Source organism: Thermobia domestica, chromosome 9 (genome assembly GCF_964235325.1).
Source record: "Thermobia domestica chromosome 9, izTheDome1.hap1.1, whole genome shotgun sequence".
NCBI lineage: Eukaryota > Metazoa > Arthropoda > Insecta > Zygentoma > Lepismatidae > Thermobia > Thermobia domestica.
Window position 1 is genome coordinate 140,253,189 of NC_137462.1, and position 27,346 is coordinate 140,280,534.

The following is a 27,346-nucleotide window of genomic DNA, read 5'->3' on the forward strand; positions in this document are numbered from 1 at the left end:
TTGTACAGTAATAGACAAACAGATGCTGAATTATCTGAAGTGGCTCTTTCTAAACTTTCACGCCAACTCTGGTACTTGACGGAAGAACACGTCAAGCATTGGGATTTTTTGATGATGGAGTTACCATAATGGAAAAACAAAAAATAGTTGAAAGAATTAAAACTGTAAGGGGAAACCGTGAAGCAGTAAAGAGGCTTGACGCAAGAAGTGATACGTAAAAATTTTTGTGAAAAGAAAAATTAGTGTTTTGTTACAACAAACACACAAATTTTCTTCGATAAATTTAAAATATCCAAAAGGTTTCTTGAGTGTGACCCGATTTCATGGTCAAATAACAATGACTATCTTCAAAGAAAGACAATAATTAAAATTCATCCACGTAACAAATGGTGCAGCAGAAAGGGGAGTGTAACTAATAGAAGATTACAACAACGTTCTTACGAAAAATAAGGAGCAGACACAGTTTCTTTTGCAGATAGTGAAGGCCCACAGACAATCTTTTCCTAGATGCAACAAAAGTGAACTATGTGGCAAATAAGATTCACAACTTACTAATAAGCTACTACATAAATAAGGAATATTTCAATTTCTTCCAAGTTAAAATTTTTCTTTTTCCTCATGATGGTCTATGAATCATCTTGATGGAAAAACTTATTTGTAGTTCAGCGAAATAGGGAGTTTGTTTCAGTTTATGTAAAAGACTGACAAATCTGTGTTCCATAACTACAATAAAATAACATTACATCGAAGCATTTGTTTTTCACGCGTAATAACTCTTACATGAATATAAGTAACTTGAAAATAATACCAGATTTGTGCTTCTGGTGAAATTCTATCTCAAAAAGATATGTCACATAATCCTCTTCCTATTTAAAAATTTTGACCTGAATTCAAAATCGCGGACTTCAAGATGGCCGCCATGATAATACTATACAAGATTAGGTTGGTCTCTTCCTCTAGTTCCATTATCCACGATATCTTTCCATTCCCTTAAGCCGTTTCTAAATTGCAAGAGTTTATTCCAGCTTTTCCCCATATACTATTTATTGTAAACGCATTCAAAACTTTAGGTCGTTTGGGGCACCATTTAAAATTATTCAATGAATCTGAATTTTCTTTTGGCTTAATCTGGTCCCATATGGAACCATTTTAGGGGATGGGTCCAAGGAAATTCCTAAATTTATTTTTCCCCATATAAATTTGGACCACCTTATTTTATATATATATATATATATATATATATATATATATATATATATATATATATATATATATATATATATATATATATATATATATATATATATATATATATATATTCAGCTGATTGAGGTATGAAAAACGTTAAATGGGAACTTAAGAAAAAAATAATAATAAACCCTCAGGTGATGACTTTATAACTTTAAAAAAATGTACAAGTAACCAAAATATCATTTGCAAAAATAGCACCCAATTAAAATAATCAGCTATTCACTCACTCATTTAGGTATGCAAAAATATAGAGTAACTTCCAAGACTTACCTGTATTCCCGTAGTTGAGCCTTTTTCATTAACGATCTCATTTTAGAAATATCTGGTCTAAAGTAACCATTTTTTAGTTTTACGTGTACGTCATTCACTGGGTTTCCAAATCTAAAGTTCTCTCCTGACAATAATGCTTTCACCGTTTCCTCTTTCTCGTGTGCATCATTCTCGGGAAATACAGGAAGGAATTTCTAGAATAATAATAAAAATAATGAACAGCATATATTGACTATGGTGTTACAATATACGAATGTAATACAGTATGTACAATCTTGTTAAAAAAAAAATACATACACTATTTTAGGAACCTCTGTACTCTTGTCTTTGCGCGGAAGAAAATAAAACAAATATGACTCTCTTGGATGTTTCGAAGATCCTTATTTGCCACTAAATACTAAATTCTGCTACGTACGATATGAATATGGCTTCTTTAAGAAATGGATAAACCAAATAATGCCAACCTTTACATTAGTTCTAGTTTCAAAAATTTTACTTGTTACATTGTTTTTGAAAGTCCGTATTTTCACTTGAATCTGATACTTAATGTCATGTGATCCAATAGTAGATTTTGATACAATTAGTTAAGCCACGATTGGATTGGATTGGATTTCAATTCATACTTGTTTACGTATTAAAAAAAAAAAAATCTAAATTTATTCACCATGAAAATCTAAATTTCAATAAATTTCACTGCCTTCACTAACTTATCTCCATCACACAAGCAGAAAAGTAAGAAAACCTACCAACGAAATTTACCGAAATACTTGACCCAATATTTGAGGATGATCCGAAGTTTATTTGAAGAGGAAAAAAAAAAAATGAAATGAAATTTTGAGTTTTACGTCCCACGGTTATGCCGGTTAGGCTAAAGGAGACGGTGATAATGAGTAATGAATGAAATGGTGGAATGAAGAAAGTGGGAGGAAACGGGAGAACCCCGAGAAAACCCACGCACACGGTGTTTGTCCACCACAAAGTTCACTTGGCGGGAGCAGGGTTTGAACCCGAGACCCCTAGCACCAGAGGTGAACTTTTGTTTGAAGAGAGTCGAAAATCGTTCTTGCAGTTTGAGTCTAATAAAAATTCCTTTAATCCCGACAGGGTTGGCTGGTTTAAACCATTAAAAGAAAAAAGAAAAAAACGGTTTAAGCAGCAACAATAATAAAAAAAAAAAAAAGTGCTTTAAATCGTGTGAATTTCATGGTGACGTTTCCACATATCAAACCATCTGCATTAGTTTTATCTCCTTTTCACTTTTTAATCAAGGCGTCCCATTTCAATTATCGGTCGAACCACAACCATTCTGTCAAGCGTAAACCAAGTAGCGTTTTAGATGTCACTTTTCCTTGATAACCGCGGTATTACATAAGCCTAAACATACGAAACGAAACCACATTGTTATTTCTGCTTGCCTGAATGCCTGTTGTTTCATAAAGAAGCCAAGGTTGCTTAAATATATTGATAGAAATTGGCAAAATTTATCGACTGCCTACGTAGCTTCGAACATTAGTTTGGATTGGACTTTCAGTTTAAATTTTATTGAATGATATCTGCACACTAAATTTGTAATTTAATCCCTCAGTTTTAACGTACCGATTATGATATGTTGACTTTTAAAATTTTACATACCAAGCAATAACGGGATTTTCCCAACGGCTAAGGCGGGAGTTTCCCGATTTATATATAATGGTTTCACTTGTGCAACTGCTAATCTTTTTGTCCTTCTGAAGTGACACTTGACGGTTCTATTACAACGTTTTTTTATCAGGATTGCTTCGTGAGTGAATTGGCAAACTCATCGTATTTGTGACAATTAGTCCCGGTATCGAGTCTAAATGGAGAACAATTTCTCTCGGATGTAAGCCGAGAAGCGGTTTGGATACCGCTTTAAGCTTAAGTGACTTCTTCCAGCATAACCCCGTTACTGCATAATAACACCAAGGCGAAACAAACTGATTTCTGTCCATATATTATACAAATACATAGCACAAATCATTTAAAAAAAAAAAAAATGTTTTTGCCAACCCTGAATCCCGATGTGATATCCTTTGCGCTCGTACGTAGCATATTCATGAATCCATTTCTTTGTCATTTTTTCTTTCTTCTATGGTGGGTATAATACCAGAGATTTAGAAATTTTACACCCAAGTGGATTAACGAAAGACTTGAAAGTATAAACACAACAATCATAACAATAGATATGTCAATCTTCCTCGTTATAATTAACACGTTAATACAGGCATCACGTCAGAGAAGCCCAGACAAAAGGGCGAGGACAGAAAGGTTAGAGTCAAAACAGCACCGCGACAAAAGGGTTCCATGCTGGTAAGGCGTCCCATGTTAAATGAGAAAGCAACGTTGTCAGTTCCGCAAGCTGTTCCCTTGGGCCCTCACCTAACCAACAATACAGCGTTGCTGGAAAGCGGATTTATTTAAAGTGTTTTAAATTCACTCATATAACAATGTGACCGTTTACCGTGTCATTTTTGCGTGGCCTTATGTTTCGTTCGAACACCTGGCAAATTGAAAATTTTACTTTTTCAGTTACCCTTTTGGATTGAAACCCACCTATTTTCAACAACTTTCCACTCTTCCCATTCTTACATATTTTTACTCAAAATGGAGTTAGCTTATGACCCCGTACTTTGATATACTCGATATATATATCTATATTAAGATAAATCAAATGCATACCAATTTATCAAATCTATATATCAAGGGCATATCAAGAAATCTTACATGTATATATAAAATATATGTATATATCTTTATATGCCCTTGTAACTTTTAAACTAATAGACAAAACAGGTTTTGTATCATGCAAATATTGGCAGTGGGACACTGACATACTCTGTGATACTACCAGTTTAACTGTGTTGCCAACTCGTTTTTTTTTTAATAGCATTAATCAGGTAATTAAAGAATTCAATTCTACATGTTACACGAAAACTCACAATATCACATTCGTTATTCAATGTTGCAATCTACGGATGCTACAGTATCACTAGCATCCTAATTCTGGTGAACTCTATAGGATTAATAACGCAAGTGAGATTGACAAGCCCATGCACATCCAACGTACTTGAGTGTCTAATACTATTATCGTGATATGACAGATTTCGAATGAATAGGAGCAAAGACATAAGGGATTGAAAATCTGACTTTCTTTAAAAGCCTTATTTCGAAAAACTGCTTAGATAAGCGCCATTCTAGCTGCATAGACGACTTTATGCTTAAAATTATGAAATTCAGGTAACTTGAAATTACACTTAGCAAAAAGTATTGCTATAATGTTATAGAAGCAAAGCAAATCAAAAATTATTTTTAAAAAAGTACCCACAAATACGCCATTTTAAGCAATACACTAAATTTAACCATTTTTTCATATCTTCCGAACGGTTTGAAATTGCTGTAAACGGCATTACGATCTTAATGTCTATTGAAAATTATGTACGTGATGAAACACTTCCATTGATAAGTGAAATTTTAAATTTCTTGTAACTTTGTTTCTACTTGTTCGACGGTCATAGCTAATTTCCATGGCTTTAGTTTTCTTTCCATTTATTTCTAAACCCATGTTCCTGTAGGCGTTTAATAAAACATATCCACTTCTTTTTATTGTCCACTATTATTCCCTATCAAATTGACATCAGCATACACCATACCATAACCTGGTGGGTGCCATTCAGTTCTAGGCCGTAGCTGCTATTTTTAATTTCCCTTACAGCGAATTCCACAACAAAATTGAACAATGCCTCTCTTTGTTGCAGGCTATTATCGATGTGAAAGCTCGAGGACAATATTTTCCTATTCAGCCTTTACTTTTGAGTTTCATTTAAACACATCTTTATTAAGTTAACCAGCGTTTTTGGAATACCAAATTCGGTACGAATGTTTTACAATGTTTTCCTCCTAACAGAACCGTAACCCTTTCTCAAATCAATAAATAACTGATATATCGGACTGCTGCTGTATTCCCATTTCTCTTAGAGTATTTGACGATAGTTTCTCTTTCGCCCAAATCTGCACTGATAATCTCCAATAATTTCATCTGTGTATGTGGTCAATCTTGCGTGAATGTTGGAGAGAATTGTATAGAATGTTGACAAGAGAGAACCCTCGACAATTATTACAATCAGTTTTTTGTCCCCTTTCTTGTGAACTGGAACAAGAATTCATTCTTCAACTTTTGTGGTGATTTCTCTTTGTTCCAGATAAGGAGAATGCGTTTATGTATATCGTTCCAAATTTTCCCTTCCATCCAAAATTAAATCAATAAGAATTTCGTCTTCACCCGGAGATTTTTCACGAACTTTCTCATTTCTTCATATTGCGTAAATCGTCAAAGAAATTTTTCCTCCTATTTACAACTCTATCCGTATCAGTGAGAAATTTTCCGTTCGCTTTCTTTAATATATATGCGCTAGGTTGATAATCTTTATTAAAGTCGTTGATTCCTTTATATAATGCCGAATAATTTTGGTTCTACAATTATCTTCATGTCTTTTCAAAAAGATCACTTGTTCTAAAAGATTTAGAAGTTCCCCAAAGATATCAAACGAAATTGTGTGCAGTACTGTCGTTTAGATTTTGTAGCCAACGCAGTTAGTGTTAAATAGCGTTTTATAAGTAATAAATATGTTGAAATTACATTATTAAAATCATAGGGTGCGAACTGAAAACCTGATGCTATCCTTTCATATTGCAAATATGAAATTTTTACTTTGAACTGTTTACAAAATACACTGTGTAAGTTGGGTATTTTCTAATTGAACCAATAATAGCCAACATTAGACATATTTCGTTATATTTATGTAATTTAAGACATATGAAAATAAATGAAAAAATATATGAATACTACTATGCACTACAACTATTGTTATTTTAAATATTAAGCTATTTCTTGAATATTATACCACAATTCCATGAAATACTACGCTCTTCTGAAAATATCGAAGTATTGAAATTACTTTTACGCAAATTTGTGTACTATGCAGAATTTTTGACACGATCATTACATAAAAGTCAAAATACACATTTGACAAATTTATCAAGCGTCAACACGAAATTACACAAGAAAAACACTAGCATTGCAACCGCTAATTTACTTAACTACAATTAAAGGATCATGCAATAGAGTATATGACCAACCTTTAGATGTTCTTTCTGTTCATCTGTGAAGCATTCTTGCCATGTCTGATAAGAGAAAAATTCACGGAACACTTCTTTGTTTTCACATAATCCTTGAGGTAATTTTATCTTTGCATTTCCAATCTGACAGTCCTCTAGCCTGGCTGCAGAAAGGTTACTGGAGTCAGTTTGTAACGATGAGTCCTCTGATGAAAATGTCAAATATTCTTGGTCCATTCCTAATAAAACAACGAAGTACAAATATAATTTATTATCTTTTCAGCGTCTGACATTTACAAGTAAATTAGAACTTACCTTGGTATCAAGTCTCTCGCCGAATTTTTATGAGCAAATTTTCAGTTACTACTGTAACTTTGTGTCATGTTTGTTTCTTGAGGTATTACGACGTGAAAAAAAAAAAATAATAATAATAATAATAATAATAAATCGCGTATCCTGTGAATGACGTCTTATCGAAAGTACTTCCTTTTTCTTTTGATAAATTCGAAATGTTTGAAGGTCTCAATAGGAGGAATCAGTACCGACACATTTATTTTCAATATTTTTGTTCAATAACTGCGTAAAATAAGTAAATTAGAAGCAAAAGTCTTAAATATGGGCTCACTTCCTTCCACTGTCGATAATGTTACAAGGGAATTTCGTACAGGGAAAATGGTACTACTCTGCAATGAGTTGAAATTTCATTCCCAAAAGCAAGGCTATCGTTGATTCAGACCTACGTACAAAACATATTATCAAATCTTATCAGGTCATTTTCTGTCATAATATCATTATAAATATTAGCTGCAGTACAGTATTTGTACTTAAAACACTGCACGATTAGATTTATAGATTTATGAAGCAATCCACGAAAAATCTGCATCGAAATACATAAACTGCACACTTCTGTAACTGTCTTCTTATATAAACTAGCAAATAAGCCACCACACGAAGTAAACAAAATAGCCTAGTGGTAAGATGGAGAGAAAACGAAATTAATAAAACAAAAGATCGAAGGTTCGAATCCACCCTAGGAAAAGTCTAAGTGAAATTATGAAATAGGAATAACGGCTGAAAAAAAGCTCCGGACAGGTTTGAAAAGAACAACATTGAAACAGTGATTCAATGAAGTCATACACACCAAGAAGTACCTTGTTTCATGCGAAATTACCATTTGGACGAAACAACAGCTGTTAAGTCTTTGCCAGAAATTGACATAGAGGCATAAAGTCAAAGAAGTCCTAACCCTTGAATATACTTATCATCCATTTAAAAATTTCCTTCCTTCATTAATTTGCAATTGCAGTAATTGTAAAGTCTTTGATTAGAAGTGTAATGTATTTTTACAGAAGCAATAACAGTTTCAAATTAATAAATAATGTCTTTGCTTATCAACAGATCTTATATGTAATGCCTAACTTTCAAAAAATATATGGTAATTATTTGAATTTAATCAAATTATTTAATGATCGTGAATCATCCCCGCAGAAACAAAAAGTTCCTGAGTGTAGAACAAAAGTTCTAATAAAGACTAGATTTTTAGAATAATAGTAATCTGCCTTTTCATGATATTTATCTAGACGTCACTCTGCCTATTTCTTGGTAAACTAATGGTGTGTTTCCCAAACATGTCACTTCCATACGACTAACGCGGTGGTATTAGACATCTCGGTCCAGAAACTATATTGTATTTAATGCCACGTGAAACAATTTGAAATTAGTCGGTTACAAATAACCATGTCGTCTCAACTAGGGTTCAGTTAACGGTGGGCTTCGACTAAGATAGGACAGTCCCAAGAACGTGCAATTCAATAATAATTTAGTCTGTTTATCGATTACAGTAAGCACTAATGAAGTGCCACTGTGTAATTTGTTAACAGGTCAGGGGGGTAAAGGTACCTGTAGCAACAACATGTAAGAGCTGTTTATGAATAACAGACTATGATAAACTACCTAAACTATCATCGGATTGATCTTTGATTATTAAATACCGGGAAGTAAACTCCACGGCCTGTGCTTTCATTACGTTCTTTTCCTGAGGGTAAATTATGGTACGTAGCCATATCGATGAAATAACCCAAATCTCCTCCACTTCTTCATCACGGTCTAGGGGCCTACGAAGCAACAAGTGGTTCTGGATCGCTTAAATATAAGCAAGCTAAATCATGGCTCAAACAGACGAACAATTGCAATGAAGTAGGACCTCTTGCACTCCTCACTGATAAATAATGATTGAGGAGACTGGCGTACAACCGACTAAGGAGAGAAATCAGGCTTCATATTGAACTTCCAGGAAGAGCACTCCCAGCTTTTCCTTTCAGGGCATTACTCCATCCAGTACGGCTGGGCGCTACCAGAGACTGGGGGTGACTACTGTCATTATTGCTGGTGGCGAACACCGTGAAATTGGATTTTATTTATTTATTTATGATTATTATTTGTGTGTGTACCAAGTCTCTTAATAGGTCTCACACTTCAGAAAGGCCCGAGTCCTGCATTGAAACTTTTCTGCATGAAAAATGTTCGAGTCAAGAGATTTTCTTTTAGCTAATGTAGATGACTAAGTTTTACCCTTTCATCACAATATCAAGTCAAGTTTAGATTACATTTCTTTCTTATTGTTAGGCGTTTCATCGAGAAAACAGAATAGGAAGGAAGACCACTATTTATAGTAATTATTGTTTAGCCGTCTGTTATTAACAAAAAGGAAAAGGAGGAATGTTCACAGAAAGGAATAAATTTGCTTAGTTGTGTGTTGGATTTTTACCACGCAGTTAAGTGTTAGTGCTGAGGTGCATAAAGTGTATGTCAGAAGAGCCTAGACAAAGGATGAGGACAGAATGGTTCGATTTATCTTGACACTTTCGACGTAGGCGTTATTAGATTCGGGCTCTTCTTATGTGATACCTTAATTTTATGTGTTTTACCTTTCTAAACTTTTATTGAACAACAGAAAATTAACATGATAACGATTTTCACACTTGTCAGAAACATAAATTGAGGCCATACATTATCATAAAAGAACTAGCATAAAACACGAATCCTACGTATTTATACAAATTATAGCACAAAACAATACAAAAGTTCAAAAATAACAAGATCATCATAATTATCAAGAATCAATAAAAGCGCAAACGCGCACTTGTTCTTTAGAATTATGTTACAAAGAGCAAACACATGAAAACAATGGTAAATTGACACTACTTACACTGGATCAAAGAAACTTATTGATCTATCGCGAAACAAAAAAGGGTTTTACTATGTGGTGTGCAAAAACGAATACCACAAATCATATAAACTAAATCTGAAAACACTTCTTTGTTAAGGAGATAAATTTTATAACCTACCACTCTTCTCCTAATCAAACTAGCCTACCGAAGATACAGTAGTAACTGAAAATAAGTTTATAAAAGGATCACTGAGAGAACCTGATACCAAAGTTAGTAATTTAATGACTTCTGTCCTTTCACATACGACTAAAAACTAGTATTCAAACAATGCATAACAACGTTATTCAATATAAGTTTTATCACTGAGAAGGTACGATAATGGACACAATAAGCACAGTAACACTAAGATGATATACTAATGTAACGCATTACTCCAAAGCTACAGAATACTGAATAGTTATGGAAGGTTGTAAGATTTAAAAAAAAATTAAAAAAAAAAAAAACTAAACTTACAACCTTTCTCTTTCTTAACTACTATTTCAGTTTACCATAATACTGAATATCACCGGACTGTTACTAAGAACAGAAGAGCAATGTTGTGTATAAAATGGTTCAAGGCGAATGGTACACAATTTTTTAATTTCCCAAGCCATATATGGATAGATAAAATTTATCATTGTGCCATCTTGCTTTTGTTTCAAGTAAGAAATGTTGCCAGGTTATCTATTCAATCCGTACACTGTCTAAGTTTCAACACACTTTATTAGTAATAAGTAACAAACTATTTTTCGTTTGATTACTCTGTATAATTACACCATTTTTGTTTCTATCAACTGATCTTGAAACAATAAGGAGTGAGTTGACAACTATGAATACAACACATTTTTTTGCCTGGTTCAGTACGAATTTTGGTGGATTTAGTTAGGTATTTGATTCAAATACATACAAATGTAAATTTATTCTTATTTATGCACACAGTGATAGGACCTATGTAAAATTTTTCGTTGTCAACACAATGCAATAAAGTAATTTTTGTTACGTTAAGTAGGTGCTACTAAGAACTATTACAATTAACCTTGTCAACAAGATTTTGAACAACAGTGAAATCAAGAAGAGGAGACGTACAAGTGCTGGTGATTACTTATCATTACAAAGTGTACTATAGTTAAACAAAGAAGGCATGTGGCAATTATAAAACGCTCATCTCTGATGCAAGAGGTCCCTGGTTCCAGCTAGACCATATGAGTGTGGTGCACATCATAGTGCCCGTGGGTCTTCCTCTCACATTTTAATTCCACCAATTCTTTCAAAATCATTCACTTTCATTAGTCATCCGTCTCCTCTAGCTTACAAGGCATAACCATGAGACATAAAACTAGAAATTTCATTTTTATTATTATTATTTAAAGAAGTAGAAAACAGAACTATTTCTCCAAATTATGAAAATTCAGTTTGCTCTGAAAATGCCTTTGACGACAAATAATTACACCGAATTGACAGTATTTATACGCATTCAGTTTTTAATAAGTTAATGCAAACGGGAGAAATCTTAAATATCAATTACATTTTAAAATTCGAAAGTTTTCTTACACGTCACTTCTACATTTCTACATGTCACATCTGAATAATGTTTTCTTCTGTAACATAGTCCACGGATTTTATGTCACTGGTTATTAGATATTAATAGAAAGATTTCTCTAGGAATAATTTATATTATTATATTATTTTGTACCGAAAAAGCTTTTTCGTTTCTGCGTATTCTTTTGTTTTTTGTTGCTTACGCCTTCTGGTGGGACGTATTAGCACGACGGATGGGTGCTCTCTATAGGCAGCCATAGTTGTGCTGGAACGTCAGAGGGAGGAAGTATAATGGTTGTGTTTCGCTACTACTATCATACTTTGTTATCGAGTTATATCAAGAAAAGGTTATTCTATATACATAATCTACGAGTGATATATAAAGTATAATTCTGTTGAAGCCTAATATTTGAATATATTTACGAAGTTTAAAGTGGAGTGTTGTAACCTCATGTCGGCTAGTTGTTCTATTTGATATCACGGATTGGCTTAATAAGGCAGTTATGCACGTAAGTTACTTGCTTTTTTCTTCCTTTATCATATTATTCTAACATATAAAGGCCCGTTATTCTTTTGGTTAGTTTTGGGCATTTTGCCTGTAGCTTTTTCACATTTCATTTATTAATTGAAGTAGATTCCTGCATTATTACCTATCTGCGTGACTAATTAGAACAAGTTAGCTGTTGCTGAGGCAGAATAGTTTACTCTGTTAATAGGGTAATAGTTTAAGATTGAATTTGTTTAAATTCTCTTTCCGCTAAATACCGTAATGCAATACCGATTGTTGAATTGATAAATATATACAATTATGATAATTGAGTTTTTGAAAGCTTAAATATATTGTTTGGATTTCTAAAGGAGATCGGTTGTACGAGTATTATTTTATGGACTTAAATCCTACTACTACTATTCATATATATATATATATATATATATATATATACATATATATATATTCATAGCATTACTTGTTAGTGGCGATAATCCTTTCTATATTTCAGTGTGGTATTACGAAACCACTAAAATTAATATCAGGGGAACCGATCGATGTGTTCTCCTCTCCCACCCATACGTATACGCTACTTTTCAGATTTGAGGTTTATAGAATTAAATTGAGATTTAAAAGATACCGAAAGTAGCGTAATATAAGTATGGTTACACTTCCCAACACAAAGGGTCATTACAAATGATCTTCCGATTAGAAACTCGCAATTCACGTTCAATGACACTCAGATACAATGGTGTCAATGCAAAGAGAAACTCACTGATTTTAAATAATTACTTATCGAGCGTAAAGAACATATTTATTACCTCAAAGTTACTGATCTAGTAATGTCTCTCGCTACTTTTTTCTCCAATATTTTAAGTGAGACCCTCAAAAATAAACGCAACCGAAGTTCTCACTCGAAATATTGGAGAAAAAAATTAATGAGAAACATTACTAGATGAGTAATTTTGAAATACCAAAATTGTTTGTCTTTTGTCAAATTGTTTTTCACATCAGAAGTGTTCAATGTGAACTCAATTTTGTAACTCGACAAACACCGACCCTGTAGTCAAGTTCCTGTCATAGACGTTGTAGCATATTGCAGTCGAACTGTCTTCACGGATTTAGTGTCTAGTAATTGTGTCTTTCGAGCATCGAAAAACTACAGTAGCCCAGATCCCACTGGTCACCATCGTAGTATTTTGTAATGTAGACACTGGACTGCCCAATCGCAAAACGAGTTCTGGTACAGTCTATGTGGTCTGAATGGTTGAATTCTAACTTCAAGAATGACAGAATATGTGGCCGTTCAGAGAACTAATTGGTAGCATGGTTGTAACGCATTAGCACGATAAGCTAGATATTCAAATTCGAATCTCTGTCCAGTCGTGCACTTTTTCACCTTTTATATAACATTGAATTGGTTCCTAATGAGGGATTGGTGTGATATGAAATCTACTACCATACTTCCTACGTCATCTTATTGGAAAGTCATCTTATTGGATTGCCACAAATGGAAAGCTTCCATGCACTACGGAGCCATTCCATGTAGTAACGCTAATTCTGTCGTGACCTATGTTACATATGCCCTGATTCTAAATGTTTATGCAATACACGAGATTATCTGGAATAATTCAACACATTAATGCACTTCATATACATATATATATATATATATATATATATATATATATATATATATATATATATATATATATATATATATATATATATATATTATTCAACGTATATCTTGTTCGACACCTTAAAATATTGTACATTCACATTCAGATTACACAAGATGGTTCCTCGTTACATCAATATCTTTCTAGTTACTATAGCAACGACATTAAAACAAGTAAACAAATCGTCATAGCAACAACAACAGACAAAATCTCATTCTTCTTGATAGCTTGTGCCTTTTTAAATAGCTCATTTTACCCGTAAATACAAATAATACTTAAAAGTTCATAAGAATTATACATTATCGTTGTATAATGGCTCCCGAATTATTGGGACTTTTTTACATTGATCACAATTAAAGAAAGAATCCTGGACCGTTAGACATTTCGTATACAGTAGTTACCTTAGTTTTTGTATAACCCTCGTATATATATATATATATATATATATATATATATATATATAAATATATATATAATTACAATTCATAAAATATTTTCATTTTATCCCAATATCATTTTTATATTTATTCCATAATCAATTTTATTTTAAGTCTAAAATTACCGACGGTAAGGAGATATTCAAAATGTGGCATGATAATAATAAAGTTGGTGTACGTTAAAATACAACTTAACCTATCTCATTTATTCGGGCATAGTCAGCATAAATTTGACAGACAATATTTGTATCGATGCATAGATGTAATTGCATAGATTTCAGACAAAGTAAGGATTACAATGAAATCAGAACAATATTCAAAGTGAAACAAAACAAAAACTAATTGAATATGTTTTCTCAAACGCAATAACTTTAGCTCAAATTCCATTACCAAAAGATTCGATTAGGTTACTTTGAATAGCACAGTCTTGTATACAGTCCTGTATGTTGTTTACTTCACTAATTCTTTGGTTTCTATTTCGAAAATATCTGCCACCTAGGTAATTATTACGAAATCGGGGATTTCGTGAGAAATTAGCTCGATTATTTACATTATTTCTAGAAACGGTACTATTATTATTTCTGTTTCTTCTGAAGTTAGGTGCTGTCGTATTGTCGTTACGAGTAAATCTAACACTATCTCTTGTACTAGGATTGCTATTCTCTCTAATATGTATATTTCGAACAGGAATATAATTAGCTTGATTTCTAATACTATTACTTTCCAATCTAACCTGACTTTCATAATTTTGAACGATCATAATTAAATGATTGAAATTTATACATTGTGACGAGATTAATACTTGCTGAAGCTTAAACGGTAGTAATATTCGTACTGAGGCGATAATACGCGACTCCTGTTGGTAGGGATTGATTTGTTTTAAATCATTATACACGGCAATCACAAAATCGGTAAGGCTTTTATCGACGTTTGGATCAAAATGTCGATTCCGGATCTGAGCATCCCTGTCTGAACATAAAGTCATTTTCGAGATTAGCTAGCAAGGCATTTTTGAAATCAGAATAGCTACGTAAATTACCGCTAATCAGCTTTAAACCATACAGAACAGGGTGGTAACAAAATATGCGGTATTATCTTAAGAAAATTGGCTTAACCTATGCCTATTAACTCGCACTCTTGCTCAAATTTTTCTAGAAATATACTTGCAGGAATATCTTCTGATCTGCCACTGAATTTGGTTAGTTACCTTATTTCACTGAATTTCACCTTTAGATGTTGTTTTCAGTGCATATGATTCCTGCGAGGTGTCCTTTCTTCATTCTCTGTATTTGAGATGGTGTCTTCCCTGTCAGAATAGATTTCGGATGAATCGTTGTGTTCTTCGCAGTGTCTTGGTTCAGGTCTCGTATATTCATCACGCACAGCATTGAAGGCACGATCAGGATTACAGATGACCGCGCATTGATCTTCTCTTTAATAGTATGGATTTCTTCCTGCAATCTTAGAATTTGATTAGCATGTTCGTTGACTTGGGTTTCAACTACGTCAACATTATTTTTCACCAATGCAAAACTATGAACAATCTGTTCCATCCTATTGTCAGTTACTTCCAATTTGGTATTTATTTGTTCCAATCTTGTATTCAACTCATGTTCTATATGTAGTGTCACTTGTTCCAACCTGGTGTCTCATTTAGAATTCATTTGTTTCAATCTGGTGTTCAATTTGGAATCAATGTTTTGAGTCACTTGTTCCTATCTAGTATCCATCTGTTATGGCATGGAATTCATTTGTTGCCCTAGCTGTTGTAACAGCTTAACTGCATCTGATGAAGTTTCACTTCCAGGAACATCAACTTTTTCAATTCCGGTATTCACATTCATTATGGGTCTTCTGTATTTTTTTTTATTTATTTATTTATTTTAATTATTGTTATTACGAAGCAATAAATAATCCGTGGTGATGAGAGATAGTTTAGTTTTACTTCTGATTTCCAAAGTCCACGGTTCCGGCACCATATAATATGTAACGCTAATTCTGTCGTGAACTATGTTACATATGCCCTGATTCTAAACGTTTATGCAATACACGAGATTATCTGGAATAATTCAACACATTAATGCACTTCAACGTACATCTTGTTCGACACCTTAAAATATTGGTACCTTCCATCTTAATTCAGGCAGAGCATGTACCATCACCATCTCAGATATTGTTGAAACTTTTTTTATAGCAACTAGACATGTTTTTAGGAGACCCATATTTTTTTTGTTTTGTCGAAAAAAATTTTCCCGCCAAGTAATGGGCCATCAAAGACGGGGAGTACAATTTATGAATTGTAAAAGACATGGAAAATGGTCAACTTCGGAGCCCCACTATTCAGCTATGGAGACAGGTAGAGTTATAATTCTTGTTGTGGTATGTACACAGAGATATAAATAAACTATATTTTATTATAGTTTGGTTTGCGCATGCGTATCTTTTTCTACATAAATTAACAAATGAACGTTAATTTATCTGAAAAGTCGAAGTTTGCGATTTTTTTTCGACCACTTCCGGTTCGAATTTTAAGATTGTGTTTTCACGGTTGGTAAGACCTAGTTACCCGCTTTCCGAAAAAAAATTTGTATCGCTTCTGTGTGCAACCGTTTTGTCGCAAAAAATTCGAGAAATTGTAAAATTCTGAAAAATCGCCATTTTTGGGCGCCATTTTCTCGAAAACACCATCTTTTAAAATCCTGAAATTTTGTCAGATGGTTTAGCTTTACATGAATAATAAACACACCCAATACCATTCTCGACCAATGCTTCATGAATTAACTACAGCCTTTTGAAGTTAGCGAAGTTTCGTTAACTTTGATGTCACAGTTAGCAACACTGGAAACAATAAAAATGCAATGATTTGATGATGTTTGTGGTTCACATTAATTAAATGATGAATAAAAGGTTTTCCTGACTGCTTTTTTATTATTTTGATCAAAAAAGCTCTCTGGAATAGTAAAATGGAAATTACGATTACGAAACCGTCCGTTTTCTTAAACCGAAGTAATCTGAAATGGAAATTACGATTACGAAACACACAAATTTTAAGTTTACTTAAAATGGCCATCCAATAAATTCTGATGATCTATTAAAAACCTGAACTATTACCTCAGTGATGACTTGGAATGATCCAGACAAAATCTCAATTAAGTGCGATGTCATTACAGTGATCGAAAAAGGACAAAAAGTTAAAAAAAAAAAAAATAATAATAATTGAAACAATTTCTTACGTGTTCCATCAAAGAAATTTACGGACTTTCTTTTAAACAGAACAATCTCAGCATAAGAATGGGTCACTCGGAATTTCATAGTATTCGACTAAAGTGGGTCAGTCCGCAATCTGCTAGGGAAGTGTGTGTGTTTGTGTGTATTGTGCAAATTTTAAGTTATCTGCTACTGCGTTGCAACAAATCAAAGGTGCAACCTGTATTGAAGCTGTCATGAGTGACCTATTTCCTTTAGTAGTATGATCCGCTGAAAATGACAGCTGTCTTCTTCAAGAATGTAGTGAATGTCCTGGAATGAAAGGAATAAGTGTGGAGTCTTTGATCCTGCTGAAAATGAAAGTGTTACTTCCCCCCTATGGGAAAACAATGATCTCGTTAAAAAAAAAAAAAAATGTACCACTTTCCGTTTTCGTATCGTACATTGCTGGTTTAACTGTAAGAATTGTAATTCATGACTACATCAAGAAAATCCGAAGAGAATTAATTGCTACCGAAAAGCATCGTTTAAAATTTCAAGATACAAATTCTATTTTACTTCATGTGGACTTCGTTGAAAACTGGACTGTTATTCTGCAAAGTGAAATTCAGTTATATCACCGGAATATGGAACAACTGACAGTTTTGTTGTAATAAGCGACGACAAAACACACGATTCGGCTCATGTACTCATAACCATATACAAGATTCTAAAAATACTCGAAGAAAAGCGAAAATATAGGTTATAGAAAAAGGTTCAAATGCGTGGAAATAAGTGTCTGCAATTTCCCAAACCGTGTCCGAGTTTTATGATGGTGCTGCATCCCACTTTAAAAATCGCTTTCAGATGTTCGAGATGCAGACAGGTCCGATAAAGCAGTGGTTTTGCAGTGAAACCGGCCATGCTATGGTCTCTGCGACAGTATTGGGGGGGGGGGGGTAAAGAATGTGGCAACGCGGCATAACCTTAGGCAAAAACAGATACACAGTATTAAAACCATAGAATTCATGAGTATAGTGCAAGTACAAACTCCGGGTATTACTCTCGTTTTGTTGCCTGAAACTGAATTCGACAACTTCCGGAAGAAAGAAGAAGAAAAAAGCAAGAATGGGAAAGTATGCGACCGGTAACTGGTATTCAACGAAGTCACCTTTGGCTTTCGGAAAATGGCGAAGTTTTTATGGCAGTAACGGGTCACGATAAACTAACTTCATGCTTCCCCCAAAATCAAGCTTCTGCAATTCAAAGTGTAGATTTAAAAAGTCTGCAAAAAGGAACTTTTGTTACATACATATGCGCAAAGGCGCCGATTTCTCTGGAGATTGGGGGGGAGGGGATATTCAGATACAGAAGATATATACATGAGGATTTTAAGACAAATTGCATTCAAATTATGCCAAATATTGTATATTCATAAATACAATAGGGGGCCCACACCAGCTTTGGGGGGGCCGGTCCCTCCCAGGATCGGCGCCCTTGCTATACTTATGATAACCAGTGGTGCGTAGCAAAATTATGAATTGCGTACAGTTGAAGTGCTGTTTATGCTTCTACATGGACTTTCAGTAGGGTACAGGTTTCCAGAAGAGCATAAGAGAAGTGAAAATAAGTGTTTTGTGATTATCGACAACGTGCTACGCAGGGGGGATCCAGGACGAACTTCTGGGGGGGGGGAAGGTGTAATACTGCTACTTAGAGCTACTTTTAAGAGCTCCAAACTCTGAAATGGGTTTTATTTATATATAAAATAAGAAAGTTTCTTCTGTTAGGGCGATCGACTCCTTGGATCCACCTCTGGACGAGTTGTGAGTGTACTACTGCTATTAGCGAAGAACACACCAAGCAAGCAAATGATTGGTCCATGTGAAAAAAAAAATCAGTGAAATTTTGCTTCCGAAGACCATTTTAAGTAAGTTAACTTAAAATTTGTGTGTTTCGTAATCGTAATTCCCATCTCAGGTTACTTCGTTTCTTAAAAAACGAAGAAGGGGGAGGTTCATTTTACTATTTCAGAGAGCTTTTTTTATCAAAATAATAAAAAAAACAGCCAGGAAAACCTTTTATTCTTCATTTAATTAATGTGAACCACAAACATCATCAAATCATTGCATTTTTATTGTTTCCAGTGTTGCTAACTGTGACATTCAAGTTAACGAAACTTCGCTAACTTCAAAAGGCTGTAGTTAATTCATGAAGCATTGGTCGAGAATGGTATTGGGTGTGTTTATTCATGTAAAGCTAAACCATCTGACAAAATTTCAGAATTTTAAAAGATGGTGTTTTCGAGAAAATGGCGATTTTTCAGAATTTTACAATTTCTCGAATTTTTTGCGACAAAACGGTTGCACACAGAAGCGATACAAATTTTTTTTCGGAAAGCGGGTAACTAGGTCTTACCAACCGTGAAAACACAATCTTAAAATTCGAACCGGAAGTGGTCGAAAAAAATCGCAAACTTCGACTTTTCAGATAAATTAACGTTCATTTGTTAATTTATGTAGAAAAAGATACGCATGCGCAAACCGAACTACAATAAAATATAGTTTATTTATATCTCTGTGTACATACCACAACAAGAATTATAACTCTACCTGTCTCCATAGCTGAATGGTGGGGCTCCGAAGTTGACCATTTTCCATGTCTTTTACAATTCATAAATTGTACTCCCCGTCTTTGATGACCCATTACTTAACGGGAAAATTTTTTTCGACAAAACAAAAAAATATGGGTCTCCTACAAACATGTCTAGTTGCTATAAAAAAAGTTTCAACAATATCTGAGATGGTGAAGGTACATTTTTTTTTTTTTTTTTTTTTTTTTGCCAGAGTTGAAATGGAAGGCACCTATTGCACATTCAGATTACACAAGATGGTTCCTCGTTACATCAATATCTTTCTAGTTGCTATAGCAACGACATTAAAACAAGTAAACAAATCATCATAGCAACGATAACAGACAAAATCTCAATATAATACAAAATATTTAAATTATTTCTTTATATATTTTTTTCTTCTTCTTCTTGATAGCTTGTGCCTTTTTAAACAGCCCATTTTGCTCGTAAATACAAATAATACTTCAAAGTACATAAGAATTACACATTATCATTGTAATGGCAAATTACACATTTTAAATAAAAAAAAAAAAAATTACCTCACCATTTTAGATTTTGTTAAAATTTGGTATAGTTATAGTGAGTGCTGAGACTAAGGAAAATACCAAATTTCAATTTTTTATCTCAAACAGTTTCTGAAATATGCGAATGTAAAATTTGCAAATACTAACCAAAAAAAGCATGAACAGGCTTTTTAAAATCGCTCTAGGAACTGCAATAGTTGAGCTAGAGAACTGGACAAGGTGTCATTTTGCAGCATTTCGTATGCTCTTTCCAGTGATATACAACACAACATAGGTTTTAATATTTTTTTTTAAAAATACAAATTAAATTTTGATTTGTTTTTTCCAAAAAGTATATAATTGAAAATTTTCAAAATATTTCCATAAATACTTGGTACTGTTGTAAATCAAATGCAAGGTATAAATATGGGATGATGATGGGTTCACTGTTAAAATATGACAATTGTTTTCCACTAATAGCCTGATTTGGACCAAACATACCTTCAACAAATAAGAATTTAATTAAAACATACAGACAGGTAACTACAAATATATCAGAAATATCAAAATATCTTCTTAAAATGAAACCAATCAGCACATGCTATAATTAAATTAAGTTGATCAAGTTTACTTTACTTTTATACTAATAGTCTACAAATTGGTAAAACAGAAAATATTGAACATTGGACCTATAACTACAAATTGAAATAAGATATGGAAAAAGTTTTAAGTATTGATGTAATAGTTCTAGTCCAAACAGATTATTCAAAATGTACATTGCTATGTTAGCTCATTTGCGCAATCAATCATTTCAGCATTTGGAAATTGATTGTCAAACCAAGTGTATTGACGTTTCGCATTATGCTATTGCTTAAACTTATGGCTGTCTTTTATTACTGTATCAACCTGACTGGCTTTCTCATTTGTAATATTAAATGTTTCTTCCCTTTCCTCAGTGACTTGAGCCAGTATATTCTGCCAGTGGGTGTCAGTTGACCGCTGTAACCTGGAAATCGTACAGAAAACGTCCGAAAAATTTATAAATTTATTCTGCAGTCAAATGTTCTCTTTGGTTTCGCATGACTTCACTGCCAAGCAACAAAGAGCATTTCTAAACTCCACAAAAGAAAATCTTAATGGATCGGAATTTGTTGTTACATGTGATTTTTCAGAAAATTATAGTCTAGTTCTACAGAATAAAGCTCAGTTACCACCGGACAAGCCAACAGGTTACTATACATCCCTTTGTTATATATTACAAAGAGGAAGACAAAAGTAAACATGTGAGCTTTGTCATTGTTTCTGATTGCCTAGAGCACAATACTATTGATGTGAACACCTTTCAAAAAAAGCTAATTTCATATCTAACAAATAAATTTCAGACACTTCCAAAAAAGATTTACAATTTTTCAGACGGTTCTCCACTCAATACAAAAATAAGAGAAACTTTCTGAACCTTTGCCTTCATGAGGAAGACTTCAACATCAAAGCCGAGTGGCATTTTTCAGCCACAGCACATGGGAAGGGGCCTTGTGACGGAGCAGGGGGTTCCGTGAAGAGACTGGCAGCTCGTGCAAGTTTGCAAAGGCCATACCACATAATAAGATCCAAATCCCACGAGATCTATTTGAGTGGGCAGTAGATAACATAACAAACATAGATTTTGCCTATTCCACTCAAGAAGATTATGTTGCTTCAGAGATGTTCTTAAAAAAGCCGGCTTGAAGCAGCGTTAACAATCAAAGGAGCCTAGCAATTTCATACATTAATTACCACAACTATATCAAAATTATTAGTGAAACACTTTTCAGATGATGTGCAAGGTTGGGAGAGGGAGGTAACTACATCGCCGAACAAACTGAAGCTACAAGACATATCAGGCTACGTTACCACTGTGTATGACAACAACTGGTGGCTTCGGTATATTTTAGACAAAAATGAAGAACTTGATGAAGTGAAAATAACTTTTCTTTATCCGTGTGGACCAGCTACATCATTCTCCTATCCAACACATGCGGACGTCCTGTGGGTGTCAGTTGTGGATATTCTCACAAATGTAAATCTGTTTACTCCGACTGGGAGAAGATACACTCTTGTTGAAAGTGATGTAAGCCAAACCCAATTGGCTTTTTCAAAATATAATCTGTAAGGTCCGAAATATTTTTTTTGGGGGGGAAACTGCTTTCAAGTCAAAACTTCCTCACGTTAGTTAGTGTTACTTTATATTTTATAGATAGTTGTTTAAAAATTAGCATCAGTCCTATTGTGTTAAATTGTTATATGTTGAAGGTGTGTTTGGTCCAAATAAGGCTATCAGTGGAAAACAAGTGTCAGAAATATTTTCTTTTGACAATGAACCCATCATCATCCCATATTTATACTTTGCCATTTGATTCACAACAGTACCAAATATCCATGGAAAATCAAAATTTTAATTCGTATTTAAAAAAATAAAAAAATATTAGAACCTATGTTGTGTTGTGTATCACTGGAAAGAGCATACGAAATGCTGTAAAACCGCTCTCTAGCTCAACTACTGCAGTTCCTAGAGCGATTTAAAGAAAGTCTATTCACGCTTTTTTGACTAGTATTTGCAAATTTTACATCCTCATATTTTAGAAACTGTTTGAGATTAAAAATAAAAAAAATAAATGAAATTTGGTATTTTCCTTAGTCTCAGCACCCACTATAACTATACCAAATTTTAACAAAATCTAAAATGGTGAGGTAAATTGGGTGTGTTGATTTCACATGGAATGGCTCCACGGTCTTCAGTTAACACTTTTGTCTTCACATACTTTTCTTTCTGTTTTGATACTCTCCATACACAGCACCTAAGTGTCCATTTTTAAATTAACTACATAACTTTAGTTCCAAAGCATGAATGGTTACTAGTATTGCTACAATTGATTGTTACTAATTATAGTTTCTCAATGTCCTTTGACGCCAAAAATCCAGTTGACGCTAGAACACAAGGAAAAATGTAAGAGGAAAACATTACACAGCTTAAAGATAATTTAGAAAAATTTCTACAGCATGAATATTGATGAAATGGAGTCAGATATATATAATCCTGTTGGTTGATAACACTGGTAAACACGTCAGTTGTGAACAAGGTACATGGTTTTGAACAACAAAATCAATTACTTCGAAACCAAGCACGTAAAAACAAACTAGTTTCTATTCATATATTTTAATTGGACGATAATTTACTCAATCCACTTAAAAGAATCTTACATTGGTGCACATTAAACGACCTTCCAAGGTGCGTAATTTGAAAAAGCGAAAAAAAATAACCTCTGGATAATTAAAATAAGTCGCCGTATGCAACCACACCTTTTAGCCATTTACCACCGATTGGATTTCGTGATGAAAGACACCTGGACTCTTGCGATGTGAAGACGTGCTAATCACACATTATGCCGCCTAATCATCAGGAAGGACTTTCCTACCCAAAAAGTGATCTTAAATGCCGGAAGAGGTGGTAGTTTGTGAGAAAGCCCGCACAGCCCTATGCGAGACATGTGGGCAAATAATGTCTACATGAGAACATCATATCTGGCTGATCATTACTTGATGCTTGCAGACAAGTTTGTGGTACACCGCCAAAGAAAGATATGATAAGTCTCTCCCGTCAACGACCATCACATTAGCAACTACACCTTTTGTGGTGAAAGGTGATATACGAAACGACCTGGAGGTTGACCACGACCAAATTACTGTTCTGATCATTTACGATTGTCAACAAAGCAGATACATTTTTCATCTGAAGTGACAGTCTGATAACGGAAACTATTCCAAGTATTCCTTGAACTCAGAGAACTGTACAACTCCAGATGGCGATGTTTAATGATCAGTATCAACTCATGTTACACACACTGAAGTCAAAGTTTTTGAACCTACCGATTTATAAACGTGAAATCTTTAATTTGACCATTTTATGTCGAGAAGAGAATTCAACAAACCCTTGCGGGGCTTCTAACTCGTTTCTACTACTACTGCTACTCTTACTACTACTAAATAGCATGGATCCATATAGTAAAACTGCGCGCAGAAAGGAACCAACCTAGCTACTAACCTATATGGGGGGACCTGTGTTCTACAACCTTCCCCAAACAGCTGGTTCTCAATGAAATCTATCTAGGAGGAATTTATATGGTTCGGATTCCATATTAGTATGCGACCCTGGTGCTTAATCCACAAACGCCCCTTGTGCCACCAGTGACCCACTTTATTTTTCACTTCGTTACATGGTCTATATCATTCATTTAGCCAAAAGCCCGTTGTTCCACTTCAGGCACACTACCCGTTCTCTTGTTGTACGAATTTTGTTCAGTTTTCTTCTCAGGTTTTCGATGTAACACGGTATAGTTCAATGCAGTTGCTAACGAATAAAACTGGTCTTGGGCGTTTGTGGGTTAAAATACAACCAACCAACCAACCAATGAAACTATTTACTGGATGAATTGGTTACATTACACTCTTGCTTTTAGATATGACAATAGTGGAGGCTATTCACAATTCTTTCAAGAATGTTTTTTTTTTTTTTTTTCTGTAATAGCTACTCAAATGCTCTCCTTCACTATAAAAATTATAGGACGATCCATACTTATAGAAGAATTGGAATTTTGAAGACTGGTAGCAAAACTACTTTCACTAATATGACATATTGAAAGAGGCGTACACTTTATTCATTTAAATATAATGAAAATGGTCCAACAATGACAAGTAACACTTTGAACTATAGCAATGGAAGCTAACATAACCTAACCGCTAAAGAAATAAATTCTTGAGGGAAAAAAAAAACAATCTTTTGACACGTTACTTTGGTGTAAACCGAAAGATCGCAAATTACGACACGCAACACTACCCTCTAAGTAAAACTGCTCCCAACTAAAATATCCATTGTTTTACTTGGCATAACCCATCTCATCCCAATTTCGAGTAAGTTACTGTGTATTACGAATCTACCAACAAACGTAAGCATTAAACGAGTAACACAAAACAGATTTCTGTCTGTAAGGAACTAAAACTTGAACTTGTCGCCAGTCAAAAATACATTACTTCTACGTACTCGAGAAATTATTTACAACGCTATAGTGTGTGCTTCCCAAGTACATAACGTTCCACTGTTTACGTTAATTTTACACTTATTAACTAGTTATATATCCGGTAGTAAAAAACAATAAACATTATAAACACTTTTATCATTTATAAGAAAATTATTTCGCTTGTGAATCAATATTATGATTATTGTTACATTATAGTACTCGAAAACAAATCACCGTACTATTTCAAAAACAGTGTCCCTTCGGATGCTATCGATAATTACACATAATTAGATAACTAAGGAAGGAAGGAGTCACTAAAACTGTAAGATTAAAAGATTAAGCGAACTTCTTTAATGATATTTCTAATAATATGTGTCATTCACGTGACCTACTACTTTCTACATTAGCTTTGGAAATATTTACCGTGAATTTGTATTCAGTTCACCCCCTTATTCCACCCGTAGCCAAGCTATGCATCGCATTATGCATCACAAAATTACGCTAAAATAACACATTTTCCACAGAAACCTCCTCCATAAAGCAATCGATCTTTATTTTTAGACCAGTTTCCGTGCGAAAGGATATTTTCAGTAACAAATTAACTACTATTTTCTTAGCTATTTTATCCTAAATTCTTATGGACTAAGTGTTTGTGAAGTTATGCTGCTTACATATATTTATGGGGAAACAAAAATGCATTTTTGGGCTTAAAATTATTGATATATTTACCAAGCTTTGAGGCGCGGCCTCTTAAGTTTTGCCTAAATTCAGCGTCCACCACGTTCGCTCTCCTAAGCCTGCAATGCAGATATTATAGAATCCAACCGTGGTGGACATGGCAAACGGAACAGGAACCATCTTTGAATCGGAATTGGAAACTGAAACCAGGGTTGCCAAATTTCCTTCGTGCTTGCACTCTAATGACGTCACTTATATGTCAAATACCTTTCGCTTTTTTAAAAATGCAACTTCGATTTTATCAATGCTAGCGGCAAACTACAAGAAAATATTTCTAAGAAAAAGTACAACTTATAGATGCATATGACTAATGTAATAGTTGAAGTATTCTTGTTCTTATTGTCATTTTGTATAAACTTTCGATCCAAGTGTCTGGTGTCCAGTGCCCCTGTTCCAAATTTCAATTGTAAAAAGGAAACGAACATGAAAAAAGGAGTAAAAGAAAACTACCAATGTCAAAAAAGTTAAACAAAGCTTTTATTTAACTCTGTGCTGCTTTACACTGAAAATGGAGCTGAAAAAAGAGAACATTTGAGTAACCATTGCATCCAAACTATGTGTTTATACATACCTTCAAATTTGTAATCGCCGAATGTTTATAAATAGAGCATCTATTATGAACGTATAACTTTTCATAGTTAAATGTGAAAAGCTCGTATACGGAATTTATTTCGGAAATTATAGTAATATTATGACATGCTGTCTAATTCCGTACGGGTTTGAGTCCACGAAAAGCAAAAAATATTTTTTAGTTTACGACAATCGGTATAATACTTAGTAATTGCTTGTTCCAGCTTTTGTGTAGCGTTGCTGTGAGGTCCACAAATTAACAAATTTGTTTGCCAATAAATCTGAACAATACTTAATCACAAAAGTAAACTAACATTGGGGGGTAAAATTTACCAGTGTTGGGCAAATTTCAATTGAATTAACAATTAACAATTAATCTGTAAATTTAATTGTTAATTGCAATTAACAATTGAAATAAGTAATGGTTAATTGTTAATTGCAGTTGGCCATTAAAAAAGGAGAATCAATTGCAATTGATCAATTGATTGAAGGTAATTGCAGTGGAAAGTAATTGCAATTGAATTCTGTAATTCAATTGCCATTGAAATTAATTGGCAATTGATTCAATTGCAATTGATTTCCACAGCAATTACTTTCAATTTGATTGATCAATTGCAATTGATTTTTACTGATTAATTTTCAACACTGTAGTTCA

The 27,346-nt window shown here is 33.7% G+C and overlaps 1 protein-coding gene across 1 annotated transcript in view; it reads right to left on the reverse strand.

Moving 5' to 3' along the window:
* LOC145695058 (uncharacterized) overlaps positions 1-26,248 on the reverse strand; it is a 96,133-nt gene extending 69,885 nt beyond the window's left edge. The window contains exons 1-3 of the mRNA XM_081771894.1: positions 26,113-26,248; positions 6,676-6,893; positions 1,522-1,715 (exon numbers count right to left, since the gene is read on the reverse strand). Of these exons, the coding sequence (XP_081628020.1) occupies positions 1,522-1,715; positions 6,676-6,891 (410 nt within the window). The 5' untranslated portion in view covers positions 6,892-6,893; positions 26,113-26,248. The remainder of the gene's footprint in view (positions 1-1,521; positions 1,716-6,675; positions 6,894-26,112) is intronic.
* Between the last annotated feature and the right edge of the window lie 1,098 nt (positions 26,249-27,346).